This window comes from Alosa alosa, chromosome 1 (genome assembly GCF_017589495.1).
Source record: "Alosa alosa isolate M-15738 ecotype Scorff River chromosome 1, AALO_Geno_1.1, whole genome shotgun sequence".
Classification (NCBI taxonomy): Eukaryota; Metazoa; Chordata; class Actinopteri; order Clupeiformes; family Clupeidae; genus Alosa; species Alosa alosa.
Genome location: NC_063189.1, coordinates 30,036,835 through 30,060,373, shown reverse-complemented (window position 1 = coordinate 30,060,373; position 23,539 = coordinate 30,036,835). Strand labels below are relative to the sequence as shown.

The 23,539-nt window shown below is 40.7% G+C and overlaps 2 protein-coding genes and 1 long non-coding RNA gene across 4 annotated transcripts; 2 read left to right on the top strand and 1 right to left on the bottom strand.

Moving 5' to 3' along the window:
* The first annotated feature begins 819 nt into the window (after window positions 1-819).
* On the top strand, window positions 820-2,673 carry LOC125306942. Of its 2 annotated transcripts, XR_007195625.1 has the most exons (3): window positions 820-1,075; window positions 2,243-2,310; window positions 2,499-2,673. It is a non-coding gene; the product is annotated as an uncharacterized LOC125306942 (long non-coding RNA). The 2 variants fall into 2 exon arrangements; XR_007195624.1 differs by lacking the exon at window positions 820-1,075 and having other exon boundaries at window positions 2,082-2,310.
* A 1,688-nt stretch (window positions 2,674-4,361) lies between these two features.
* Window positions 4,362-7,587, top strand: LOC125306929 (probable G-protein coupled receptor 141). Its single transcript, XM_048262574.1, has 2 exons — window positions 4,362-4,608; window positions 6,684-7,587. The coding sequence occupies exons 1-2, from the start codon at window positions 4,604-4,606 to the stop codon at window positions 7,585-7,587; spliced, it is 909 nt and encodes a 302-aa protein (XP_048118531.1). The 5' UTR covers window positions 4,362-4,603.
* Window positions 7,588-9,293: 1,706 nt separating this feature from the next.
* LOC125306936 (cAMP-dependent protein kinase inhibitor alpha-like) lies at window positions 9,294-13,183 on the bottom strand. Its single transcript, XM_048262589.1, has 3 exons — window positions 13,142-13,183; window positions 10,325-10,508; window positions 9,294-10,043 (listed from the first exon to the last, which is right to left on the bottom strand). The coding sequence occupies exons 2-3, from the start codon at window positions 10,473-10,475 to the stop codon at window positions 9,958-9,960; spliced, it is 237 nt and encodes a 78-aa protein (XP_048118546.1). The 5' UTR covers window positions 10,476-10,508; window positions 13,142-13,183; the 3' UTR covers window positions 9,294-9,957.
* Window positions 13,184-23,539: the final 10,356 nt, after the last annotated feature.

The following is a 23,539-nucleotide window of genomic DNA, read 5'->3' as shown; positions in this document are numbered from 1 at the left end:
CAACAAAGAAAGCTTCCAATAAATTCCTAGAAGATCAAATCTGAAAAATCCTCATGGTAATCACCTCAATTATTTGCTAGAGTTTAAATGGTGGGATAATCTATTCCAAAGTCCAAACATTTGTTTCCCTATGTCAGCTATCAGAATCGACACCAGAATATTTACTGACCTAATTATTAGGCCTTTATCTTTGATCACACCAGAACAGTAGCTTATCCCAATGGGGGCGTTGGGGGGTGCTAGATAAGTTCTCTAACTTGTGTGTGGTGTCGTGTTCACATGTCAATTTTGAACACTTGGGCAATTCCACACAAAACTGCCACGTCCATAATGCCAACACAATGCAACATATGGTATGATGTGAATGATGATTACTTGAAATTTGAGCATTCACTCTTCTTCTTGGTTGTAGAACTTAGTCAGTCTTGGTTTGGGTTATTATGTTATGAGCGAGGAGTGGCAGTGGTTGCTCTTGTTTTACTTTTATGCTTTATTTTGTCAGAGAGCTCATTGTGTTTATTTGATGTGAGTATGATTATTTGCAAAATACTAAGCACAACTCCATATCATTCTTATTACATGAAAATGCTGATCACACTTCACATAGTGGGTGATACTTTTCACACGAGAGACCCAATTTGTTTGTCAATCACTGCATGTACTGTCACATGATTCGTGTGTGTCATGAAATTACAAGATTGTTGTGGTATTTGTGATTTCAGCTCGCTTCCTTGTACACGTTCACTGGTGTTCAGAGGCCACCTGTGTTGAGGCATACACACACACACACATACACACACACACACACACACTGTAAAAAGTTTCTGTAAATTTACACCCAGATTCCAACATTATTCACCTGTTTCCTTCAATAAACAGGACTTTCCAGTCATTAGTAAGACAAATGTGTAAAATCAGGCTCCAACACTGTTATTTACCACGCCCGTAATGTTTATTCTGGAACACACGTACTTCCCGTTATCTATTAACGTTACCTTCGAGCTGGTGATGGGAAGCTGTCTGCTGAGAGAAGACGATACGTTGGAATCATACCCAAACCCATCAACACAATAAGGTGAGTTTATCTGTCATCTTTGACCAGAAATACAACGTCTGAAAGCACACTGGTCATGTTTATACAAGTTGTATAATACAACATCTCTGAATGTTACCCTGCTGAAACGAAGTTAGTAGCAGTGCAATTCAGCTAGCCAAAACCACGCTTTCGCCCTTAAGCCATGCGTTATCGTTATCACTTGTTGATCAAATTTTACGTTTCTCCATTGCAATCTGAAGCCATCTAAAAGTATTGGTATGAGTAGGGTATGCGTAGTTTTTTAAAGTTTAACTCGCGTGATTTACCTGCTATAACACTGTTTGCTAGCTAAGTCTGCTTAGCATCATCAGTTTAATAAACCAGTGGCCAAATAAACAATATGGCACAAACGGATCAGTGTAGTGTGACTACTGCTTTCAGTGTTTACTTGTATGCATGGATTTCGCCCGTGCTGGTAATTAGTGTTAAGTTGTGTTAAGTCCTTCAGTTGACAGTTTAGAAAGCTAATGCTAGTTAGTAGCCTAGCTAGCTTTCCATAGCAGAGGTGGTTGCATGACACGTGTATGGTATTCCTCCTGAGTTCATTTGAGCTAGCGGCATGCAACAGGAAGATGTTTACATGTCATATATGTGGGCATCAGTCCACTGCGTCTATTTATGTGAGCCATACCTAAATTCATGACAATATACCCAATATAGACCTTCCATGCTGTGTTCCAGATTGCCAAATTAAAGAGACATGCAGGTCTTGAATTTCCCCTGGGGATCAATAAAGTATCTATCTATCTATCTATCTATCTAGGTCTTTAGACACACATATATAGAAACCATAAACAATGTGGTTTTGATAAGACAGACAATTTCAAAAGCAAGCACCCTCACTTTGCACACACATACACACATTCCTCACACAAACATCTTATCACACCCGCCTCATCACTTTTAATCATTCAACGGCAGACACACACACACACACACACACACACACACACACACACACACACACACCTTTCATACTCACCTTTCATACTCACCTTGCAGACAACTCACATTCACTCACTCCTTACACACATACACACACACACACACAACACACTCACAGAGATTACATTCACTGTCTCACTCACACACACACACACACACATCATGAAGAGTTGTTCAGTGCCTTTCTTTTCTTTTGCTAAGGGATGTGCGACTGTAGCTGATGTTGAGTCTTCTAAGCCTACCTGTGACGCCTCGCCTGATATTACTAGGTATGTTTGTTTTCATTCACTAGAGTAATAATGATCAACATATACATATTTAAATCAACTTTTGAACATTAAATGTTTTTTTTTTTTTCTGTATTGAATTTTGTTTGGACAAAATCCTAAAAGGAATCTAATCATAGTTGACATGTGGATCTATATCTTAAATTGAATATGAAAATTCTTTTTTTCAGGTGAACGACAAGGTAATCATCAAAAGTGGATGGTCAGCATTGAATCCTTAATCGTTTGTGAAGGGTCCAACCTCGCCACATTTCTAACAGGGATTGCGACATGTTTCTCCACCTTCTATATTCTGAATCTGCAATATCAGGAGGAGGCAGCGTGCACCCTTGAATTCTTCCAGAGGTAAGTTCATGTCACACTTTCGAACCAGAGTTTGTTTTATGTGTGGTATGTATTGGGGGGGTTGTGTAGTAGTCTACTATGTAGTTATAAGCACTACTATGCAGGATTACACCCTCTGAAGAGAGCAATCATGCATAGTACTGCTGTAATAACCACATAACACTATACTTCTACTTTATACAACTGATTAAATCAAATATAAATGCAGTTACAGTAAGTAATAAATGTCAGTTAATTTCATTGTGAGAAAGTGTGTTAACGTTACAAATTCACATCCGATTCATTCACTTTGGCACAATTTTCCTCTACATGAATCCTAGTGTACCCTATCAGTTTTTGTAACTCTCTCTCTCTCTCTCTCTCACAGAAAAGGCCCAGAAGAAGCCTAAGAACAATCACTAATAAGTAAAGTGAATGTTATTTTTCATGAATGTTACTTGATTCCCTCCCTGATTATCATTTATACTCATCTTTACTTCTGGACATAATCTGTCAGTTTATTCATTCTCACATGTACACAAGGCCAATGCGATGCAATGATATTGATAATTGATAAATATCTGTGATGATTATTCTGTATCTTATTTGATTTTGAAATAGTACTACTTTAGATAACATGTCTACATTTTACATACATATGTGATACACAAGCCTAATGCGATGTTTTTATTTTCCATGATAATTCTTTTGTACCTTATTTCCGATTTTTGAAATACAACTAGATCACGTGTCTACATTTTACATTCATACGTGATACACGAGCCTAATGCGATGTTTTTGTTTTTCATGATAATTCTTCTGTACCTTATTCCTTGTTTTTTGAAATACGATTTTCAAAATACTACTAGATAGCGTGTCTACATTTTAAACGGGCCTAATGCAATGTATTTGTTTTCCATTGTAATTCCTCTGTATCCTATTACCTGTTCTTTGAAATCCGATTTTCAAAATACTACTATGTATCTACATTTTACATTCATACATGATACACGAGCCTAATGCGATGTTTTTATTTTCCATGATAATTCTTCTGTGTCTTATTCCCTGATCCTGAAATACGATTATAGTCAGTCTACATGTTCCTGAATTACTATTTACTATTATCTTGCTTCATGTCCCTTCATCTTTCAAAGATTATAAAGATTACTTTACTGTTAGACTGTCAAGTAAGTGCTGTGAAATAAAATATCTGTTAAACTACAAATAAGTAACTGATGTGAAAAAATGGATTTTTATCTTTAAAATGTTGATTTGAGAGTGGATGAACTCAATATATGGAACTTGTTTCCTGTAATTGTAAAAAATTAAAGACCTGTTGTGTAACTAACGTGAAGATCACATTTTTTTCTTGTTACCCAACATGAAAATGATGTTATATACTTAACAGGAATTTAATGTTATGGTAGTCTGCCGTTAAACAACGGGAAGCTCCTGGAAGTCCTGCCAGTTGTTTCCTGTTAATTTACAGGAAATTAATGTTGTTATTTTACATTAACTTAATGTTAAACCAGGGCACCGTTAAATAACAGGAACTTCCTGGAAACTCTGCTGCCAGTTGATTCCTGTTTTTTTACGGGAAATTTTCTTACAGTGCACACACAAGTGTGTGCTTGTGTCGACACAGTTGTTAAACTGGGGGGAACACTTTGCAGCTATGATAAGTTAAGTTGCTCATTTAACATTTTTGCACAAGATCCAAAGTTCAAGGAAGTATATCAAACGTTTCACAGTGGTTTCTCCCCTGGTATTTACCACGCAAGTGACTTATGTTCAAGTGCTTCCTGCTGAACTGTGCTCAGTATGTGCATGGCAGAGAGAGAGAGAACAACGGTCTACCAATGTCATAGTGATTATTCTTTATTTTGTGCCCTCAAAGTGACAGAATTTCCTTGTTGAGAATTTTGTGTCATTGATAGGAGGGACTGCTGCCATGAAGTAAGGACATGCATTTTCTCTCTTACATATTTCAATAATGTTTTCTCTAGCTCTGTGCCATTTTTTATCATGTTAATTGCTTATTACTTTTAACTAGGTGCCAAAAGAGTTCCCTTTTCTTTCAAAGGGGAAGGTGACTTTCAGAATTTTGTAATACTGGCATCGTTAAGATTGTCCTTGTACGTGGTACTGCTGTCACAATGTGCTGCTTAACTATGCAAAGAGCTCTTTGGAGTCAATTATTAACACATTCTGTGTCCACTGTTTTGTTTTCCTTCATTCCTGTCATGTGAATACAGTAGACTGCTCACCAATAACCAGTAATCAGTGATATAGTTTACTACATGATTACATTATTTTGAGTAAATGTAATGTATGATAAATATAAAAATTCCTCAGGTCTGCCATGTGAAGCATTTCAAATTGTGGAAAGACTGTGATAAATTTTAAACTATGAAAGTACCCATTCTGATGTTATGTGTGAGAATATCCGTGATTTTTCACATCAATCTCTGTTTCTCAAGGCCCCCATGTTCATGCCCCCAGAGTGTAGAACTGTAGCTGTTGGCTGCAACCATGGGCGGATTATGAACTTTCAGGCCCCTGGGCCCAGATGTATTAAGGGCCCCCCACTAATTGTCGTATATGTGGGAGGGGGGGGTTTGGGGGTCCTCCCCCAGAAAATTTTTAATTTGTTTGATGGGATTTCCTGTATTCTGGTGCATTTTGGGGATGGCCAATACTAAATTCAATCAGATTCATAGCCTACATTCTGATTTGTTGATATTGAGGCAATGATTCCATGCAAAGGCTTGGGCTTCAGGGCCCCCTGACCCCTTGGGCCACTGGGCCTGGCCCCTGGCTGCAGGCCCGAGCAGGTTTTCATTTTTTTTCCGCATCATCCCAGGCTGCAAACAAAAAAATTGTTAGAATTCTCCTTTAAGATCCACGCCAGAGCTGAAATGGTTACACAAACTCATGTGTGTTTGTCATGCCATTCTGTAGCCTTGCAGACCTACATGTAGTAGTTTGAGTATGCAGAATATTGAGCATAGATAGTTTGAGTCAATGTAGTGAGTAGAAGCATCATCAAAATAGGAGAACAAAGTGGAAAAATATTTTCTTGGTTATTTTCAATTTCTCTACGGTCACTTGAGTGATGCTTGTGGGATTGCAGTCATATTTGAACATCACTATTATGCACAATGGCTGACATTGCTGATTATATTTACATATTTGAGATGAATGACACAAACTAGTATATATACAGTTTGGCATGCCCATTTGGACAGATAGAGATATGTTGAGCTATGAACAGATACATAGGTGTAGATACAGAAGGCCTATTGCATTTGTTTTATTGCAACCATCTGTAATAGGAAGTATTTCCAACTTCTCTTTTAGTAATGCTACTACATTGTTTTAATTCTGTGGTACAATCCACAAGATCAGTGCAATTATTTTCATTTCAACATACCGGTAAGAGACATAACAATTACAGGTGTGTTGGTGCATCTGTTGGGGAAGTAATGGCTCTGACAAAGCAAAAATGTGAAATTGCTCAAATAATGTCAAAGGATGTCGTCCTGCTCTGGCACACAAGAATAAATATCTTGACATGCACGACTGGCTGTATTATCAGCTGAGTACCAATGTTATCATAACCTACTGGAATAGGTTCACTAAACTCACACATGCAAGGCCATATGAGGACTGTACCAGAAATACAACTCTGAACACATCAACACCAACACTCTGATCACATCCAATTTCATGTTTGGGATTAGCAACAACAATGCGACAGAATCACCATGCAAGATGTGGGTTCCATTTATTAGCAATCCCATTTTGAAGTGGCACAGTCAAAGTGTTTGATTCTTCCTACTTAAAGATGTCTGTGTAGTGGAATATTAAATTTCAAACTGAGGACAAAGCAAAAGAAAACAAAACCTTGTTTCTCTGACTTTGTGGGGTTTATTCATTCTCATTGATTGGGTCTGTTCTCCTCATTGTATGCACAATTGTGAGAATACTTTCACATATTGTATTGCATTGTTTTTTTCCATTTTTAACAGTGAAACCTGGAATTGTACTGTCAACAGCACAGATGTTCTGCCAGATCGGTACAGGTACACCTTACTGGCCATGTACACTGTGATCTTTGTTGTCGGCATCAGCAGTATCGCACTCATGATTGATACGCTGAAGTCCAGCAGGCGATCGGTCACCACCATGGCAGTGCTCAACTTGATAGCCGCACACATACTGTTCCTGCTGACTGTGCCCTTCCGCATATACTTCTACATCTGCTGCCACTGGGATTTGGGCAGCGGGTTTTGCAAGTTGATCAGCGCGATGATCCATGCGCACATTTACATTGTCTTCATATTCTACATCATCATCCTGGTCGTGCGGTACATCACCTTCTTCAGCCGGAGGGACAGACTGGAGTTCTACAGGCGAGTCCACGCTCTGGCGGCCAGTGTGGCGATATGGGTGGTCATCCTGGTAGTCATTTTTCCGGTGACTATAGTAGAGTATGGCTCAGACACAAAAAAAGAAAAATACCAGTGCTTTGACTATGGAAATGCTTTGCGTGGCAAGGGAGTCACCATTATAAACTACCTTCTTTGTGCCGTGCTGCTGCTGGTGACTTCCTTGCTCCTGGCTGTCCAGCTTTGGATACTGGGGATGATCTACAAAAAATATGGCAACACAGCACTGAGTCACCAGGAGTTCTGGGCTCAGGTGAAAAGCCTGTGCTTTGTAATGGTCATATTAATTTGTTTTGCCCCTTACCATGCTTTCCGGATTTATTATGTGACCATTATATTCTCGGAGGCTGATTCCCATCTGGAGCTGCAGTGGAATAATGAGATTTTTCTGGCTGTGACAGCCTTCAGCTGTTGGGATATGCTCATTTTTGTTAACACAAAGCGTTGGAGCAGCATTCAGTCTCGATGTGCTATTTGTCGGTAGAGTGGCTAGGATGCATACTTTGATAGTTCCTCTAAGATGCATTAGCAGTAAGGAGCAAAAGCTGTACTGTTATTGGTGCCACAGCTACTGTCCCGTGCCACTCGCCAATACGGTCATGTGCCATGTCTACTGTCCCGTGCCACTCACCAATACGGTCTTGTGCCATTTGTCTACTGTCCCATGCCACTTGCCTAGGCTGGGTGAACCCTGCCTGATCTGACGGCAATTTATTTTTTGCCCTGCAGCTCAGGCAGGCAAACCTGTGCATCTTTTTCTGCTGCTTCCGTTACAATTTTGCCGGCGCGCTATTGGCAGGTTCAAAACGATGACGATAGCGGGAGAGCCTGGAGTTTTCACGTCGCTCTGCAAACGTCACCCGGTTCATTGGTCAGACTGGTGAATGACTATTCAATTGCGTACATTTCATTTCATGAGTCATTTGAACTATGCCTGTTGATCACGCCTCTTGTGCAGTAGAAAATACATAGTGGACTCCCCAGACCAATATTCAATATTAAAAGATTGAGCTCGGTCTGGTGAAAGCCAGACTACCACTTGCCTACTGTCCCAGCTGTTCTATGGGTTAAGGTAGAGTTAGGGCGCGAGACAGTAGGCGAGTGGCATGGGATAGTGGCGCAGTACAGTAGGCGAGTGCCACAGTACAGTGTCGTGGGACAGTTGTCAAGTGACACGGGACAGTGGCGTGGGACAGTGGCATGGGATAGTGGCGCAAACCACCAGCAACAGTACAGTACAATATTTGCTTCTACTACCTAGTATACCCAAGATGGTATACTAGGTAAAATTACATTTTACATTCAGTTGGTAGGCTACTTTAGTGTAGTTTAACAAACTCAAAACAAACAGACTGCAAATAGTGATCAACTTGTGCTGATTTGGAGTGTCAAAGTTCAATCTAGATTAAACCACACCATCAACAACATCTCAAATTGATTGTGAGGAATTCCTTGCAATGGGTTTCATATTTTATCCCTTCTCATTGTGAATGCTCTATACTCTCTGATGGGAGCCTATTTTTGAACAGTGGCATGACATAACATACAGTAATGTATGTACAGTATGCCACGTCTGTCCTGTCTGTGTCTTCTGAATGGACCCCAAGTCTGGCAATAATGTTGATAATGATGATGATAAAGATAACAAATTGAGGTCGGCTAAAATGAGGAGATGATCTGTAGAAATCAAGTACAGTATATCGTCAGTAGTTACATGTTTGCCTTTGTCCAAATCTCAATCCAGTTATTCTGCATGCTGGGCACATATAGACAGCATTACCAATTAGATGTTAGATTTCTGAGAGTAATTAAGAAAAATGAATTGTTTACATTTTCTGTATTGTAACATTTCTGTCATTCTGTCAAGTATAAAACAAAATGGTTGCTTTTCTGGTGCTTTACAAGTGGAACATTTATATAAACATATAAAAGAATTTACTTTCTCTGACAGGCCAGATAAATAGTTTTTCAAGTATTTAATGCTGCTTGTTTCATTTTGTAGACCGTTTCTCTGTTGCTTTTAGGAGCTAAAAGCAGTTCAAACTAACTGATGCTTGCTATCCATTATATAGTAGTCCTCCTTTCCATAAGTGTTCCATTGTGTCTTATTTCAAATACTGTATATCACACAAATGTAACACACACACACACACACACACACTTTGTGTAATCTAGAATGGGAACAAATGGTTAAATGGTTCAGTGCAATTTTATTGAAGTGATAAATGGAGTTTCATTAAACTGATGAACACCTGCACTTAACTCTTTTTGTGCGTTTGGTGATGATTACACTACAATAACATGACATTGTAACGACTACCTCACCATCCAGTGAATAACACTTTTAAACAAAATGATAGGTTGAAAAGAAGTATTCCACATCATTAATGTTACTAGGATTAACTTGAATGGCGGAAATGATTGAACTAAGACTTAGATATAATATTTTCTTTTTCAAAAGTGATCAAAATGAAATATAGTGATAAAGAGAACCTGGAGGTGGTTGCATAAGTAGAATAAGTCTGTGATGTAGTATAGCTGCTGAATCCTTCCCATAGCCTATGCCCAAGATCATTGCTTTTGTTTATCTCTCCCTGCTACACTGAGCACCACTTTAGTAGTGTGCAGCTGGTGAACTTGATCTGTGGCACCCCGTGCCAGATAACTCCCCCAGAAAACTATTACCACCCAGTTGAATACACGGGGAAATAGCCTCAGTCACTTCCTGTTCGTTTGGTAAATCTCCTCTCTACCTCTCAGTCTGTAAAAGGATAGGCCCTATATGCCCATGGCCGCGCCCTTCTAGTCCGTGGGGCTTCATGGGTAAGGTGGCAGTTGCCAAAGATGTGACAGCTTATCTTCTCTCGTTGTCAGGTCGGCCATGTTCGGGGCTGTCATCGGTAGATGAGCCTCTGCGTTTGCCAGGGCCATTTCCTTCACCTGTACAGTACAAAACAAGACCAATTAAGACTATATCCAATGCATCTATTTGAATTGTCAGCAAGTTTATAATACACAAAAAATTAATCAAACTGTGTATGAAATAAAGTGACAGTAACTGTGACAATTTCTCAGTTGTCCTTCACATTTGACAAGTCCATTCACATTTGATGGAGGTAGTGACAGTGACTTGCCCCTTTTCATCTGGTAAAAAGTCCCATTGATAATACTTCCACAAGATGATCTCCCTGGCAGTGCAGTGCTGTCCCTCAGGAACCTACCCGCTTTGCTGACACTGAGGTCTGAGAAGGTGAGGGCCAGATCCCTCTGGTTAGAGTCATCAGGGCTCTGGAGGATGTCATGCAGAGCATTCCGCCTCCCAGTTCTTCCTGAAGCGAGGAAGTCGGCATACGTCGCTTCAACATCAGTCATTGCTCGTGGATGCTCGCATGCTGTTTACACTTGCTGTTGGAACAAAAGCAAGGGAGAATGGGTAAGATGGTGTAGCTGACGGAGGATCAGGAAAAGACAGCTTTCCTTTGTCACATTACAATAGCCTACTTTCATATTACACTTTGTATGCCTACAAAAAAATGTGGCATAGCCTAACTGCTAAAGTATGGCAGTGGTTGTATCCTAAATGTTTTCCTAACAAAGTTTGGGAGGATCCCATAGACATGATTGACAACCTTGACAATCACCCTAGCCTACTATACTTCGGTTTCTAAGATGTGAACCTTCTTTTCCCATGCACGTCACACGCTCCAGCGTTCCAAAGCACCCCATCTCTCCATTCCCCTCCATTTCACTAGTAGTAGTAGTTAGCAGTTCACATAAGACCCTTAATTATCTATATGGGATATCAGGCATCACTCGGAAGCGATCTACGCTATTGGTATCCCAGGACCATGGTCAGCAGCTACCAAGCCAAGCATGCATCTCATTGTCAAGCATTCCGATGGGTGAAAGTTGACCAGGCTAATTCTCCAGATGCAGCAGCTTGGAGTAGTTTGTTATTTTATCCCTTATGCAAATTATGCAATAATAAATAATATACTCAATATGTTCAAAGACAAACATGCAAAGGTTTATCTCAATGGATATTCGTTCAGCAATAGCCTACTGTATGGCTATTCCTCTGCAGATGCAGGTTCCGTCTAGCATCTGGAGATAGTTTCGCTGTAGCCTACACAGAAATATAATCACATGAAAAACTAGGCTACATGACTACAACATTATTCTTCCTTTTTACCGTATATTTGATTCGTCGTTCTTACCGGGTATTTCAGCGAATCCATCCTTTCCAGTAGCCTAGTCGTTTCAATAATCAACAGCGACTGTGTGTGTCTATAAAAAAGATAACGATATCTCTGTACCGTCGACCATTACACATTTTTCACTAGGCTTCTGAAAGACGGCGATAGGAACCGAGTCGGCTATGCTGTTTTCATCATGTATTGGAATAAATTATTTAACAGATTAGACCAAGTGTAACATCGGCCGCGTATTTCGTGCGACTGCGTAATGGCGGTTAGGTTTTTTATTTATTTATTTGATCTTCGTCATGGTAAAGCAGATATGCGGAGTCATAGGGCAGCAAACTAGGCCTATGCTATAATGTCTGACACAATAGCAAACACATAAGCATTCATCAAATCTGTTTTGAGCCATGATCTACTGTAGGCCTATTTAAAATTAACCAAAAACAGTAGGCTACCCTGCATATGCTTTTAACGCATCATGCAGGTCTACTTGAGCCGACGGAGTCAGGTGAAGAATTCAACAAATTCTAGCCCTACTTCTGTAGCTATTTCCAGGTAAAGGACAGGACTTTGGTTTTGGGTTAATCGGTCACCACTTTAAAATGCTGACATCATATATTTAGCCTACGGTAAAGGGTGAGTCCCGTTGAAACAGATTTGTGTTTGGCGATGCAGTTACCAATGATCTCCGGAGGGTAGTGCAATGTTGCTTCTTTATCTGCGAAAGTCGCAATAGAATAGAATAGAATAATAGAATAGAATAGCAATAGAAGTAGACCCTAGTATAGGTCTATCAAATTCTTTGTTTTGGTAGGCTAATAATGCCTCTTCCCATTCTATTTTAGGCTAAGCTTCATGTAAGATTTTAAACATGACTGTTTATTATTATTCTTTCAAGTATAAATACTGTATTTTTGTTTTTTGAAAATACTCAAAATACTTTTGAGCATGGAACCACCTTGCAAATCAACTTTATTTTTATCCCAAACATTTAGCCTAATAAGGATAAAATGGCTACATGTCATTGGGCAGTTAAGCACAACAAATATTATTTAAATAATAAAAAATGTATACAATTTGGCCCCTGTGCTACCAAATAGTACTGTATGCAAGTTCATGTAGTGTGATCAGAATTTGGGTAGTCATAATTAAGAATCATTCAAGAATTTACATTTAGCCACTCAGATGACACTTTTATCCAAAGTGACTGGCAGAGCTTTCAATTAAAACCACAATCATCAATAGGCCAAAAACGAATGCAACAGGGTGATACATAGGAAGGGCAAAGGGGCCAATCACAGCAGCCTGACTACGCCAACCTGAAGCCTAATGCGTCAGGGAATCTTTAAGAGATCGTACCTCTTTCAGGTTCGTAACTACATAGTGGAGACATGAATTCCAGGAAAACAATATTTATTAAGACAAAGGTTGGGAAGTGGAGATCTGAGGGTGGCAACTATGGAAGTTCACACCAATGCCATGCAAGCATAAAGGTTCACCTGTTACACAGCAAAGGTACACAGTAAAGCTACAAGAAATACACCAAAAACATCACACATGCTTAAACTAGACCCCCCTCAGAGCCACCTCCCTACTAAATAAAGATGAAAGTTACACAAACAATAGGACAAGACAAACAAAACAAAACCCAAACATAACAAATAACCAAAGCAAAACCAAGACAAGACAAGACAAGACAAGACAGCAGCACGACCCATGTTACCCCACCAGCATGACTATGCTGCCTAATAGAACAAAACACAGAAGATTAAACAATGAAAACACCACAATCTACACAACAAAAAAAACACAAATGTCTATGGGGAGACAGCATACCTGACAGTAGCACAGACAGGGGCTACACCAGTGGAGTCTACATTGCTACTGGCTGCTGCCACTCCACTGGTGCTAGATTGATTAATTGCCTAAGCACATGCCCTGCCCCCTTCATTAGCACTGGCAGGTGCTATTGGAAATAGCAGGCAGAGAAGGTCTACCTGCTACACATAGATAGATAGATAGATAGATAGATAGATAGATAGATAGATAGATAGATAGATACTTTATTGATCCCCAAGGGGAAATTCAAGGTCTCAGTAGCATACAGACATCACACACAACATGCACTTACATCATGGTAAATATAAGTATAAACGTATAACCAAACTCCACTGTACAATAGAGACAGTAGAAGATAAGAAAAACGAACAAAACTAAATACTAAATATACTAAATTAAATTTAAAAAATCCACAGTGTGCTTGAGGGCATGAGCATGAGCATGAAGCATGAGACGCTTGCAGTGACAGGGCCAGGACTGGCCTGTAGTTCTGTGTGCATGGTGAGGTGCTCAAGAGAGTGAGTGACATGGTGAAGGTGCAAAAAGTAGTCCAACGGTAGTCCTGTAGTAATGTGTGCATGGTAAGGTGCTCAAGAGAGTGAGTGACATGGTGAAGGTGCAAAAAGTAGTCCAACAGTAGTCCAACAGTGCAAAAATAAGGTCTAGAGACCAGCATAAATAATAAGGACAAATAAGAGAGTAAAGTATAATGTAGACAAGGTAATATAAATGTGGGTTTAGTACAATACCTGTACTCAAGGTTTCTTATTCAATTCAAGTGCATAACTGAACAAGATAATCATATGATATCTTGAAATTCCAGCAGGCTATGGAGAAATTTCATGTGCCTAAATATCTTCAACCTCAAGTAGGCCTTGAGGCTAATAAGGAAATAGAATTGCTAATTAGACCAATGAACTTCTCCCCAAATTTGGAATTTAGAAAGGGATGCTACAAGAAAGTGAATTCAAACACCCAACAAGATGTGATTGTGGTTTATTGAGATATTTGTAACTTTTTTCCATTAAGAATTGGCATAGAGGTAATTGGGCTGGTTGCCTTTGTCAGTGCCCTTTGCTTTAAAAAATTTGCACAGGTAAACTTGGTCGTCTTTACTTGTGTAACCTACGTCTTCACACAAGGAGTTCACACCAGGGCTGACGCTTCAGCAACAATAGTGCATGTAGCCTTTTTATTCGCTTTATTCACTGGACGGCCATGTGTAAATCAAAATGAGGCTATGGGGTACACTGACTATCATTAAGGCGTTCTCACCACCTACTGGTGGATACATAGAACACAACAGTGAAACAGTTTGCGTACCCCTAGCCTCGTTTTGGTTTACAATGGCCACAGAGTGAATAAGGCGAATTGAGATGATTTCAGTTCAAAACAATGGCAAAACAATATGCATGGGATTAATACAACACTGAGGATGCTTTCACACTGGGTCCGTTTATACCCGAGTGCAATTATGCCCCCCTAGCCCTGCCCAGCTGGTTCACATAACATTTTTGTTTTTGTGGACTTGTATATCATAAACATAACTTTTTTTTTTACCAATATTGCTTGGCAACATTGCAAAAACAGCAGTTTATTTCCTGGTTTTGGAGCAGATAACATTCAAACTGCAGTTCTAACAAACCGTACCTCAGACCACTGTTTTATAGGGGCCCTGATACGGACCCGGGTTCGGTACTGTACTCACATTAGCATAAATCACAGAACCCTCAGTCCAAACAAAGTCGGGTCTGGACCAAACAATCTAGTGTGAATGCACCCTGATATGTGGACTAATTTCTATCAGTTTTGTATTATCTCTCTGTAAATTAGGCCTATATTAAATTAAATTCCTATCTCCTGACGATTGATGCTTGATACTGTTCCAAAGACAGCAAGTCCCACCAATGACAGGTACAGTGCATTTTTGTTTTGTCGCATATGATATGGTCCTAATGTAGTTTCAAACCTGATTGTGGTTGACGTGGTCACACTGTAGACCCACTACTCACACTGTAATTTCACGTTCCATTTGTCAGCCCGAGTCAGTCACCGAGTTGCAAAAGGAACGCCCCCTGAAGTTTTATTCAGACTTCTCAGCTCAGTCGAAACCACAGTCAAAGTCCTTTTAGGCAAGTCCCTCCACTCGGCCAGGGATGGATTACTGCACGGGCCTACCGGGCCCAGGCCCAGGGGGCCAGGGGGCCCTGAAGCCCAGGCTTTTGCATGGAATCACTGCCTCAATATCAACAAATCAGGATGTAGGCTATGAATCAGGGCCCACTTCCCCGATAACGACGGAGACACGCTCTTAAGAGGGTTTTCTACGATTCATCTTACGATCGTTCGTTTGGTTTTTCCGACTGTTTCCCCGAACATGCTCGTGGCGTGAACGCCAAGATGCACTGCTCTTAAGATGCTCTTAAGGGGGAGATGTCCACGTTAATAGTTCTGGAAATATCCTCTGATTTGACGGTGATGTCAGGTGACTGCGCCACAGCTATAGGCCTACCATTTAAACTTCGATCTACACATTAATTCACATCAATACGAAAAATAGAAACACTTTGACATCTGCATGTAGGTTATATACCACACAGAGACATAAATAATTGTAATTATTTTAAGATTAGATTGTTGCACCATGCAATAATTTTTAAAGCCACTTAAGAACATCGTTTGAAGATAAGAAAAGAAGTCGAGTAAGAAAGAGATAAATGTGTAGGCTTAGATTTTGATGCAGTAGGCTACAGACTAAACCACATGTTGCTTTCTCTGCTTTTTTCATAGGCCTAATAAAATATTCACTTAGCAGATAAAGTCAAACTATTCTGGCAACGTCTCGTTTCATAACTTGATTGCATTTTGTCGCTTTTCATCACATTAATGACCATTAAATGTTAGCAGCACGCTAAAATCTGATTCATCACAGGTAAACACAATAAAAATGGAACGTAAATTGGATTATGTATTCTAAGTTGTAATTCCTCTGTATGTCCTGTTGGTGACCTCAGTGAGAAGTACTGTTAAAGGCGGCTCTTCGCGTATCCAGTACTCTGGAGCACTTTCGTAGATCTAGCAGTGTTTTCCAGAGCTCTTAAGCTCACGATGGTTTTCGAACAAACATGGGCCAAATCTTAAGGCGTTAGGTGAGAGGGACTTCCCACGGCTCTTAGGCTTAAGATGCCGCAGCGGCTCCTGGATCAAAGCATCTTAAGCCCAAGAGCGCCGAAAGTCCCTCTTACTTAACGCCTTAAGATTTGGCCGACTGCTCTCAAACCATCGTAGCTTAAGAGCATCGCGAAAACATCAGAGATCTACCAAGTGCCCCAGAGCATCAAGCACGCTAAGAGCCGCCTTAACAGTAGGCTACCACCGAGGTCACCAACAGGACATACAGAGGAATTACAACTTAGAATACATAATCCAATTCTACGCCCCATTCTTTATTGTGTTTTACCTGTGATGAATCAGATTTTAGCAAAAAATAGCCTACATTTAATGGTCATAATAATGTGATGAAAAGTTTACAAAAATGCAATCAAGTTATGAAACCAGACGCCAGAATAGTTTGACATTATCTTTGCTAAGAATATTTTATTAGGCCTATGAGGTAAAAAAGCAGAAGATAAGCAACATGTGGTTTAGTCTGTAGCCTACTGCAAATCAAAATCTAAGCCTACACATTTCTCCTCTTTTCTCTTACCTCGACTTCTTTCTTATCTTCTTCAAACGCAGTTCCTTAAGTGGCAATCACAAAAAATAATTGCATGGTGCAACACCTAATCTTAAATAATTACAATTATTTATGTCTGTGTGGTATATAACCTACTTGGGATGCTTACATGCAGATGTCAAAGTGTTTCTATTTTCGTATTGATGTGAATTAATGTGTAGATCCCGGTTTAAATGGTAGGCCTATAGCTGTGACGCAGTCACCTGACATCACCGTAAAATCAGAGGATATTTCAGAACTATTAACGGACAGCTCCCCTTAAGAGCATCTTAAGAGCAGTGCATGCTGCTCACGCCACGAGCATGTTCGGGAAACAGTCGGAAAAACAAACGAACGATCGTAAGATGAATCGTAGAAAACCCTCTTAAGAGCCGCGTATTCTCCGTCGTTATCGGGGAAGTGGGCCCTGGCCTACCCACGAGAGGTTCAGTTTGTCAGTTTCACTTGCGCAGACACGTAGGCCTACATTGACACTGCCTCGGTCCCGCACTGAAGATTTGAGTTGAACTCTGCTCCTCATCCACTTTCCCCACACATTATAAATAAATTCCTAAGTTTGTTTCACTGCAACCCCTGCGTCTGACTGCTTTGTTAATTGGTTGACCCACTATTCTGCCTCGGGCGGCCACACTACATGCAATATCTTTACAACAATGCCTAATTGCGACCTATTCATTTGGACAACTTTATACAGCCCTATAAAGGCTAAAGTTACCTTTAGTTTTGTTCCAATTTACCGTGTATGGCTTTAAACATTGTGTGCGCTTTAACATTAGCCTATGAGCATTATTCCAGCTGCGCTAAGGTTTTGACAAGCACCACAATTTTGCCTACCTTGTTGTAGCCCATCTGAAATAACTCCAAGCTTTGCTATGTTCCCTCCATCCTTTCGTTGTTTTAAAAAAATGTTTTATATCCATGATGGCCTTAAAGTCTTGAGTTTGTGAATTTGCTTAAATAAGCTTATGTGCTGCTAACCAGCAACCATGACAGTAAAAGAAAGCAGCAAGTAGCCTTGGCTACAATTTCTGTAGTTGCTGCGTCGATTCTTTGGTATTCTCTCTCCTGCTCAAACAAAAGTTGTGCGTGCATTAAGTTGATGATAACGTGTTTACAAACTCTACTTTACATAAAATATTGTAAATAGCCTATTGTCATGCAGTTAATGGGATACTGTGCAGATTTGGAAAGTTAGGTCAACTTGGAAACTGTTTCTGTTGACTGATGGTAAGGTACAGCCGTAGCTTACACCTGTCCTGCAGAAGCGTTTGCTTGGGCGCCTGTGTTGCGCAATGCACTTGCTCCTCTCATCTATACGACGCAGTTCCCATTTCTCCAAACCATACATAATTACAAGGACAAATATTGCTACACGAGGGAAATCAGTGTGGTGTCCGATGTGAAAAAATATATATAAATCTAGCGTACACATTTCCACGAATCACGGATGTGTTGACATAAATTAGGAAATATATGTGTCATTACAAAAAAAGTCGAATCCTCGACGAGTCATCGCGAGTGCGAATGCACGAGTCCGAGTCCAAGTTCTAGTCATTCAGTGCTCAAGTCCAAGTCAAGTCACGAGTCTCTAAATTTAGCTAATGACTCGAGTTTGAGTCTCGGACTCAAGTACTACAACACTGGAATTAGCTAGTTGTAAGTAGTGCTACAAGAGGAGATATTCTCTGAAGAGCTGGGTCTTCAGGAGTTTTTTGAAGATGGAGAGGGATGTCCCTGCTCTAGTATGAACTGGTAGCATGTTCTACCAATGAGGAACAACAGATGAAAAAAGTTTGAATTGACCTGAGCGTACCGGTGGCAGAGCTAGACGATGTTTGTCTGAAGAGCGCAACGGTCGGGGGGTAGGTGGGAGCAGTAGGTTTAGCTGGGAGGACCAGCAGTTTGCTCAATGAGATGTTTAGCTGGAGGTGGTGTGCCTTCATCCATGTAGATATGTCTGAGAGGCAATCCGAGGTCCGTGCCGAGACCAAGGGGTCATCAGGTGGAAAGAACAGATAAAGCTGTGTGTCATCTGCATAGCAGTGGTCAAAGAAGCTGTGCGAATGGATAATCTGTCCCAAAGAAGTGGTGTGGATAGGGGGCCCAGTACTGAGCCCTGGGGGACCCCTGTGGTCGGATGGTGAGGTGCGGACAGCTGTCCAAGCCATTATACGTTAAACGAGCATCCTTAGGTAGGATTCAAACAGATATGGACTGGGTAATATGTTAGGAAAAAAAGGATGCCACATCGTTATTTAGGAATGAAAATGATCAATCCACAGTGGACTGAATTCAAAGACCCCCCCGAAAATCTAATTGAAAAAATGACGCGGCAAGCTAGTCCATTTTGCTTGAATTTCAGCACAGCAACTCATGATGGTACTCAGTAGTTCGTATGGCCCCGACATGCTTGATGGCATTGGGGGAATGCTCCTAATGAAACGGCGGATGGTGTCCTGAGCTCTTTGACAGTCGGTCACTGAGCTCTTTGACAGTCGGTGGTGTAACCTGGCGGTGTTGAATGGACCAAAATATAATGTCCCAGAGGTGTTCAATTGGATTTAAGTCAGGGGAGTGTGGGGCCCACTGCACCAATACAGGGTCAGACAATGGGTCTGAAGTTTTCATCCTGATGCCTAAGAGCAGTGAGGGTGCAGTTGTCTTGCCCTTAGAGGTGTGTGCGTCCTTCCAAGGATGTCCCTCCCCAGACCATCACTGGGCCACCACCAAACCAGTCATGCTGAATGATGTTACAGGCATCATTACATTCTCCAAGACATCTTTAGACGTCACATGTGCTCAGGGTGAACCTGGTCTCATTTGTGAAAAGCGCAGGGCGTCAGTGGCGAACCTGCCAATTTTCTATTCTGTGACAAATGCCAATTGAGCGGCACGGTGCTGGGCAGTGAGCATAGGTCCTTCCAGAGGCCATCGGGCCCTCAGGCCACCTTCATGAAGTCTGACAGTGTGGTCAGAGACATTCACACCAGCGGCCTGGAGAAGGTCATTTTTTAGGGCTCTGGCAGGGCTCCTACTGTTTGTTGTTGCACAAATGAGCAGATACTGGTCCTGCTGCTGGGTTAAGGACCCTCTACCATCCTGCCCAGCTCTCCTAGAGCAACTGTCTCCTGGAATCTCCTACATGCTCTTGAGACTGCGCTGGGAAACACAGCAATCCTTCTGGCATGGAACGTATTGGTGTGCCATTCTGGAGGACTTGGACTACCTGTGCAACGTTTGTAGGCTCCAGGTACTGGCTTATGCTACCGGTTGTGGCACTGACCCTAGCCAAATGTGAAACTAGTGAAAAATCAGTCAAGGAGGATAAAGATGGAAAATGTATCATTTGCCACCATTCCTGTTTTTACAGACCTATCTCCCTTCTTCCTTTCTTGTCAAAGTTTTTGGAGAAAGTGGTCTTCAAGCAAGTCTTGGACTTACTATATCAGAACAACCTGCTAGACCCTATGCAGTCTGTTTTCAGGAGTCATTCTACTGAAACTGCTTTTCTGTCTGTGACCGAAGCATTGAGAGTAGCTAAGTCCTCATCTAAGTTGCTAAGTCATTAGTATTCATTCTACTAGACTTATCTGCATCCTTCGATACTGTTAACCATGACATTCTCCTTTCTATCTGAACTGGGATGTCTAGGAAAGCACACCCAAGGACTGGGCGCTGAACACACTAGCAAGTGTCCTAAAAGTGCTGGTTCACTGACTAGCATGAGCCCTAATGTGTTAGGAGGGAGCTAAACTCATATGGTATTACATATTTAAATTAGCTTTATTGACAGCCATAATCATTTTATGGAATGCAAAATGTTAAACTACAATAAAACAAAATAGACCTTTTCAAACAATCACTTTAAGCCTTAAAAGAAACTAGCTTAAGCTAATTGGCCCCACCCACCTCAATTGAATTAGGCTAACAGTAGGATGTGTTGGACTGGGTTATGTACTAATTTATCTAACTATGACTGGGTGTATGTATGCACTAATTTATCTAACTCTAGGATAGAAGACAAAATAGCTAATTTTCCAAAAGGCATATGTTGCTTTAAGAGACTTGACAGATGCTAGCATCCATGGGTTTTAGCCTCCTTGCTAGCATGCCAGCCTCTAGAGAGCAAATTAGAAGGATTGAGCCCAGGCAAGAAATTTGAAGTCAAGATAGGGGCCACTAGGGGGCGCTATGTGTTGGGGTCCATTGCAAATTTTGATCACTAGGGGTAGTACCAAGGGGGCAGGCGAACGTTCGGAGAGCGTAGACACTATGACGGATCTGAGGCTAAATAGTAGACCAGTACACCTAGCCATCCCCATTGAAGCCCATTCAATTTTGGCGCCACTTTGACATCAAATAACGTTACAGCTGAAGCGTTTTAAGCCTTTATATGAACTTTTTCTATTTCCGGAGTAATACAACATTGTGTGATTGACGTCATAACCTCGTAACTGACTTACAGACTGAGTAATAAACTTTTTTTCGAAATCAATGCTAAAGTGACGTAATAAGCATACAGCCAGAGCGGGTGAAAGCGTCGCACAGGAGCAAAATAACCGTATTCTCTGGATAAGAATGAAAGCATCGGAGCACAACATTTCAGCGAAGTTTTGATGGATTGACAGCCTAGGCTATGAATGTGGCGAGTGCTGTTTATATTAAATCACATTTATCTACGAACAACTAGGACATTTAGAACAGTAATGTAGACATGGTGGTAACGAAGTAAGTGGCTACATACTCAATCTCTCGGTGCAACTATCACAAGAGTTACACAAGCCAGGCTACGTGCCTGCGTTACATTTACGTCCCCTGAGCCTGCGCAGAAAGCCTTGTCGACCAACAGGAAACGGTTGAAATTTGCTTCACCCGCCTCGATTGACGTCTACGTGATGACTCTGTCCATATCTTTTACTGTCCATACCTGTACCAAGTTTCGTGCTTTCTGCAAAAACTAAATGATTCAGGTAAAAATCTGGCCTTAGGCCGCTGTACTAAAAGCAGCAATGTAATCAAGTGTGTAAGAGCATTCAAAACCAACATTAAATCGACCAACATAGTACAAATACAAAGAAAATACATCTCAACTTCATCAATTACGGGCACAGCCATCTTTGTTTGTCATCTCGTACAGTTCTCCTCGGTGTACTCTCAGGAGCCCCGAGGTGGACAGTTGAAATTATGACCATAAAGGAGCGTGTCTCGGTGAAATGTCGCGAGATAGCTAGGAGATTTACACTTTCCAACTCGGATGGGGGATTAACAATACAAAAGATAGCCCCATAATGTCACTCTGAGATCCAAGTCACTTTGCGAGACAACAGGTACACGGCATAAGACAGCCGACAAAAAAAATAAACGAATGAGTCTAAATTTAATAAGTCAGCAGCAATTAGAGTCCATAATTTTATAATTTTGTGCTTTTATGACGTCATGAGTATTTTGCATTGGGCTAACAGCAGTAGGCCATTATTATTATCATAAATACACACTAATAAAGTATTTTGATACAAAATACTAAGCCATTTTCTTGAACCCAATAAAATGCAACTTTTAAACGAAATGCACATTTTAAATACATGTAGCCTATCAGAAATACTGTCCATCCCTGCGGTAGCCTTATGTTAACTAAACTTTAACTAAAGCTCTGAAGTAGCCTATAGAATATATTTTTTCTTTACGCTATAAGATATAGCCTATACATTGGAGTTGAACTTAATTACGGCACAGTAATTAAACACGCTGAATTCATGAGTGCACTTCCAAAACTTTAATGAAGTATCTGTAAGCAATTGTCTTGCCACTGTTCCGTTCCGTTAGCCAGGCTATCAGTGGGGTCTAGGGGTATGGTTTTGGAGGGTCTAAATCCATGGCTTTTCATTCTCTAATCTCTTGGCCAAGGTCACTGTGTGAATGAGTTTTGCTTCAGCCACACAGGGTGAAAATTGATCCACAGCGGAAGCTCTTGGGTTCGGACTGTCCTGTTGTCTGTTTAGGGCTGGCCAGTGCAAAGGATTAGAGAAGTTTTTTTTTTCAAATAGGGGGCCATTTTGTATGACATCATCACACACCATTGTGCTTTGAGAGAAACAAATGAAAATGGTCTGGTGCCTGTGTGATCTCAAAGACTGTGCACACTGGTTGGATAGATTGCCTGCAATTTTCATAAAAAAAATATTTTGATCTTGTCATTTAAAATGAATGGTGCTTTGTTGATCCAGTTAAATCCTCATTAAAATGGTGTTGTCAACTAAACATTTGTGCAAACCAAGCTATAGGCCTATGTTGTAGAACTAGACCCGGTTACATCAAGTTAAATCACTTGTAGCAGCTGAAAAGATACATTTTTCAGTCATGGTCATTCTGTTCCATTTTCTGATATTTCGTGCTACAATACAACTTTAGAATACTGTCTTGCGAAATTGTAGCCTTTTCTTCCTAAATATTTCGATTTAGAGAACCATCTAGCCCCTTCCAATGGGCCCAGTAGTGCAGATATTTTCCATAGTTATGAGTAAACGCCATCAATGAACCTATACTGACAGTGTCTCGATTTCTAGAAACACGCATTGTGTCCTGTGCGCGCGTAGGCTATGTCAGAGAGCAACACCACCTTACTTTTGTTAAACCGTGAAACAACTTAGTAAGGGTCAGAC

Excerpts from the sequence above, each read along its gene's own strand:
- LOC125306936 (XM_048262589.1), bottom strand. The coding sequence starts at position 10,475 with ATGACTGATGTTGAAGCGACGTATGCCGACTTCCTCGCTTCAGGAAGA. Across the intron at positions 10,044-10,324 it reads CCTCAGTGTCAGCAAAGCGG|GTGAAGGAAATGGCCCTGGC; the intron begins GTAGGTTCCTGA and ends TGTACTGTACAG.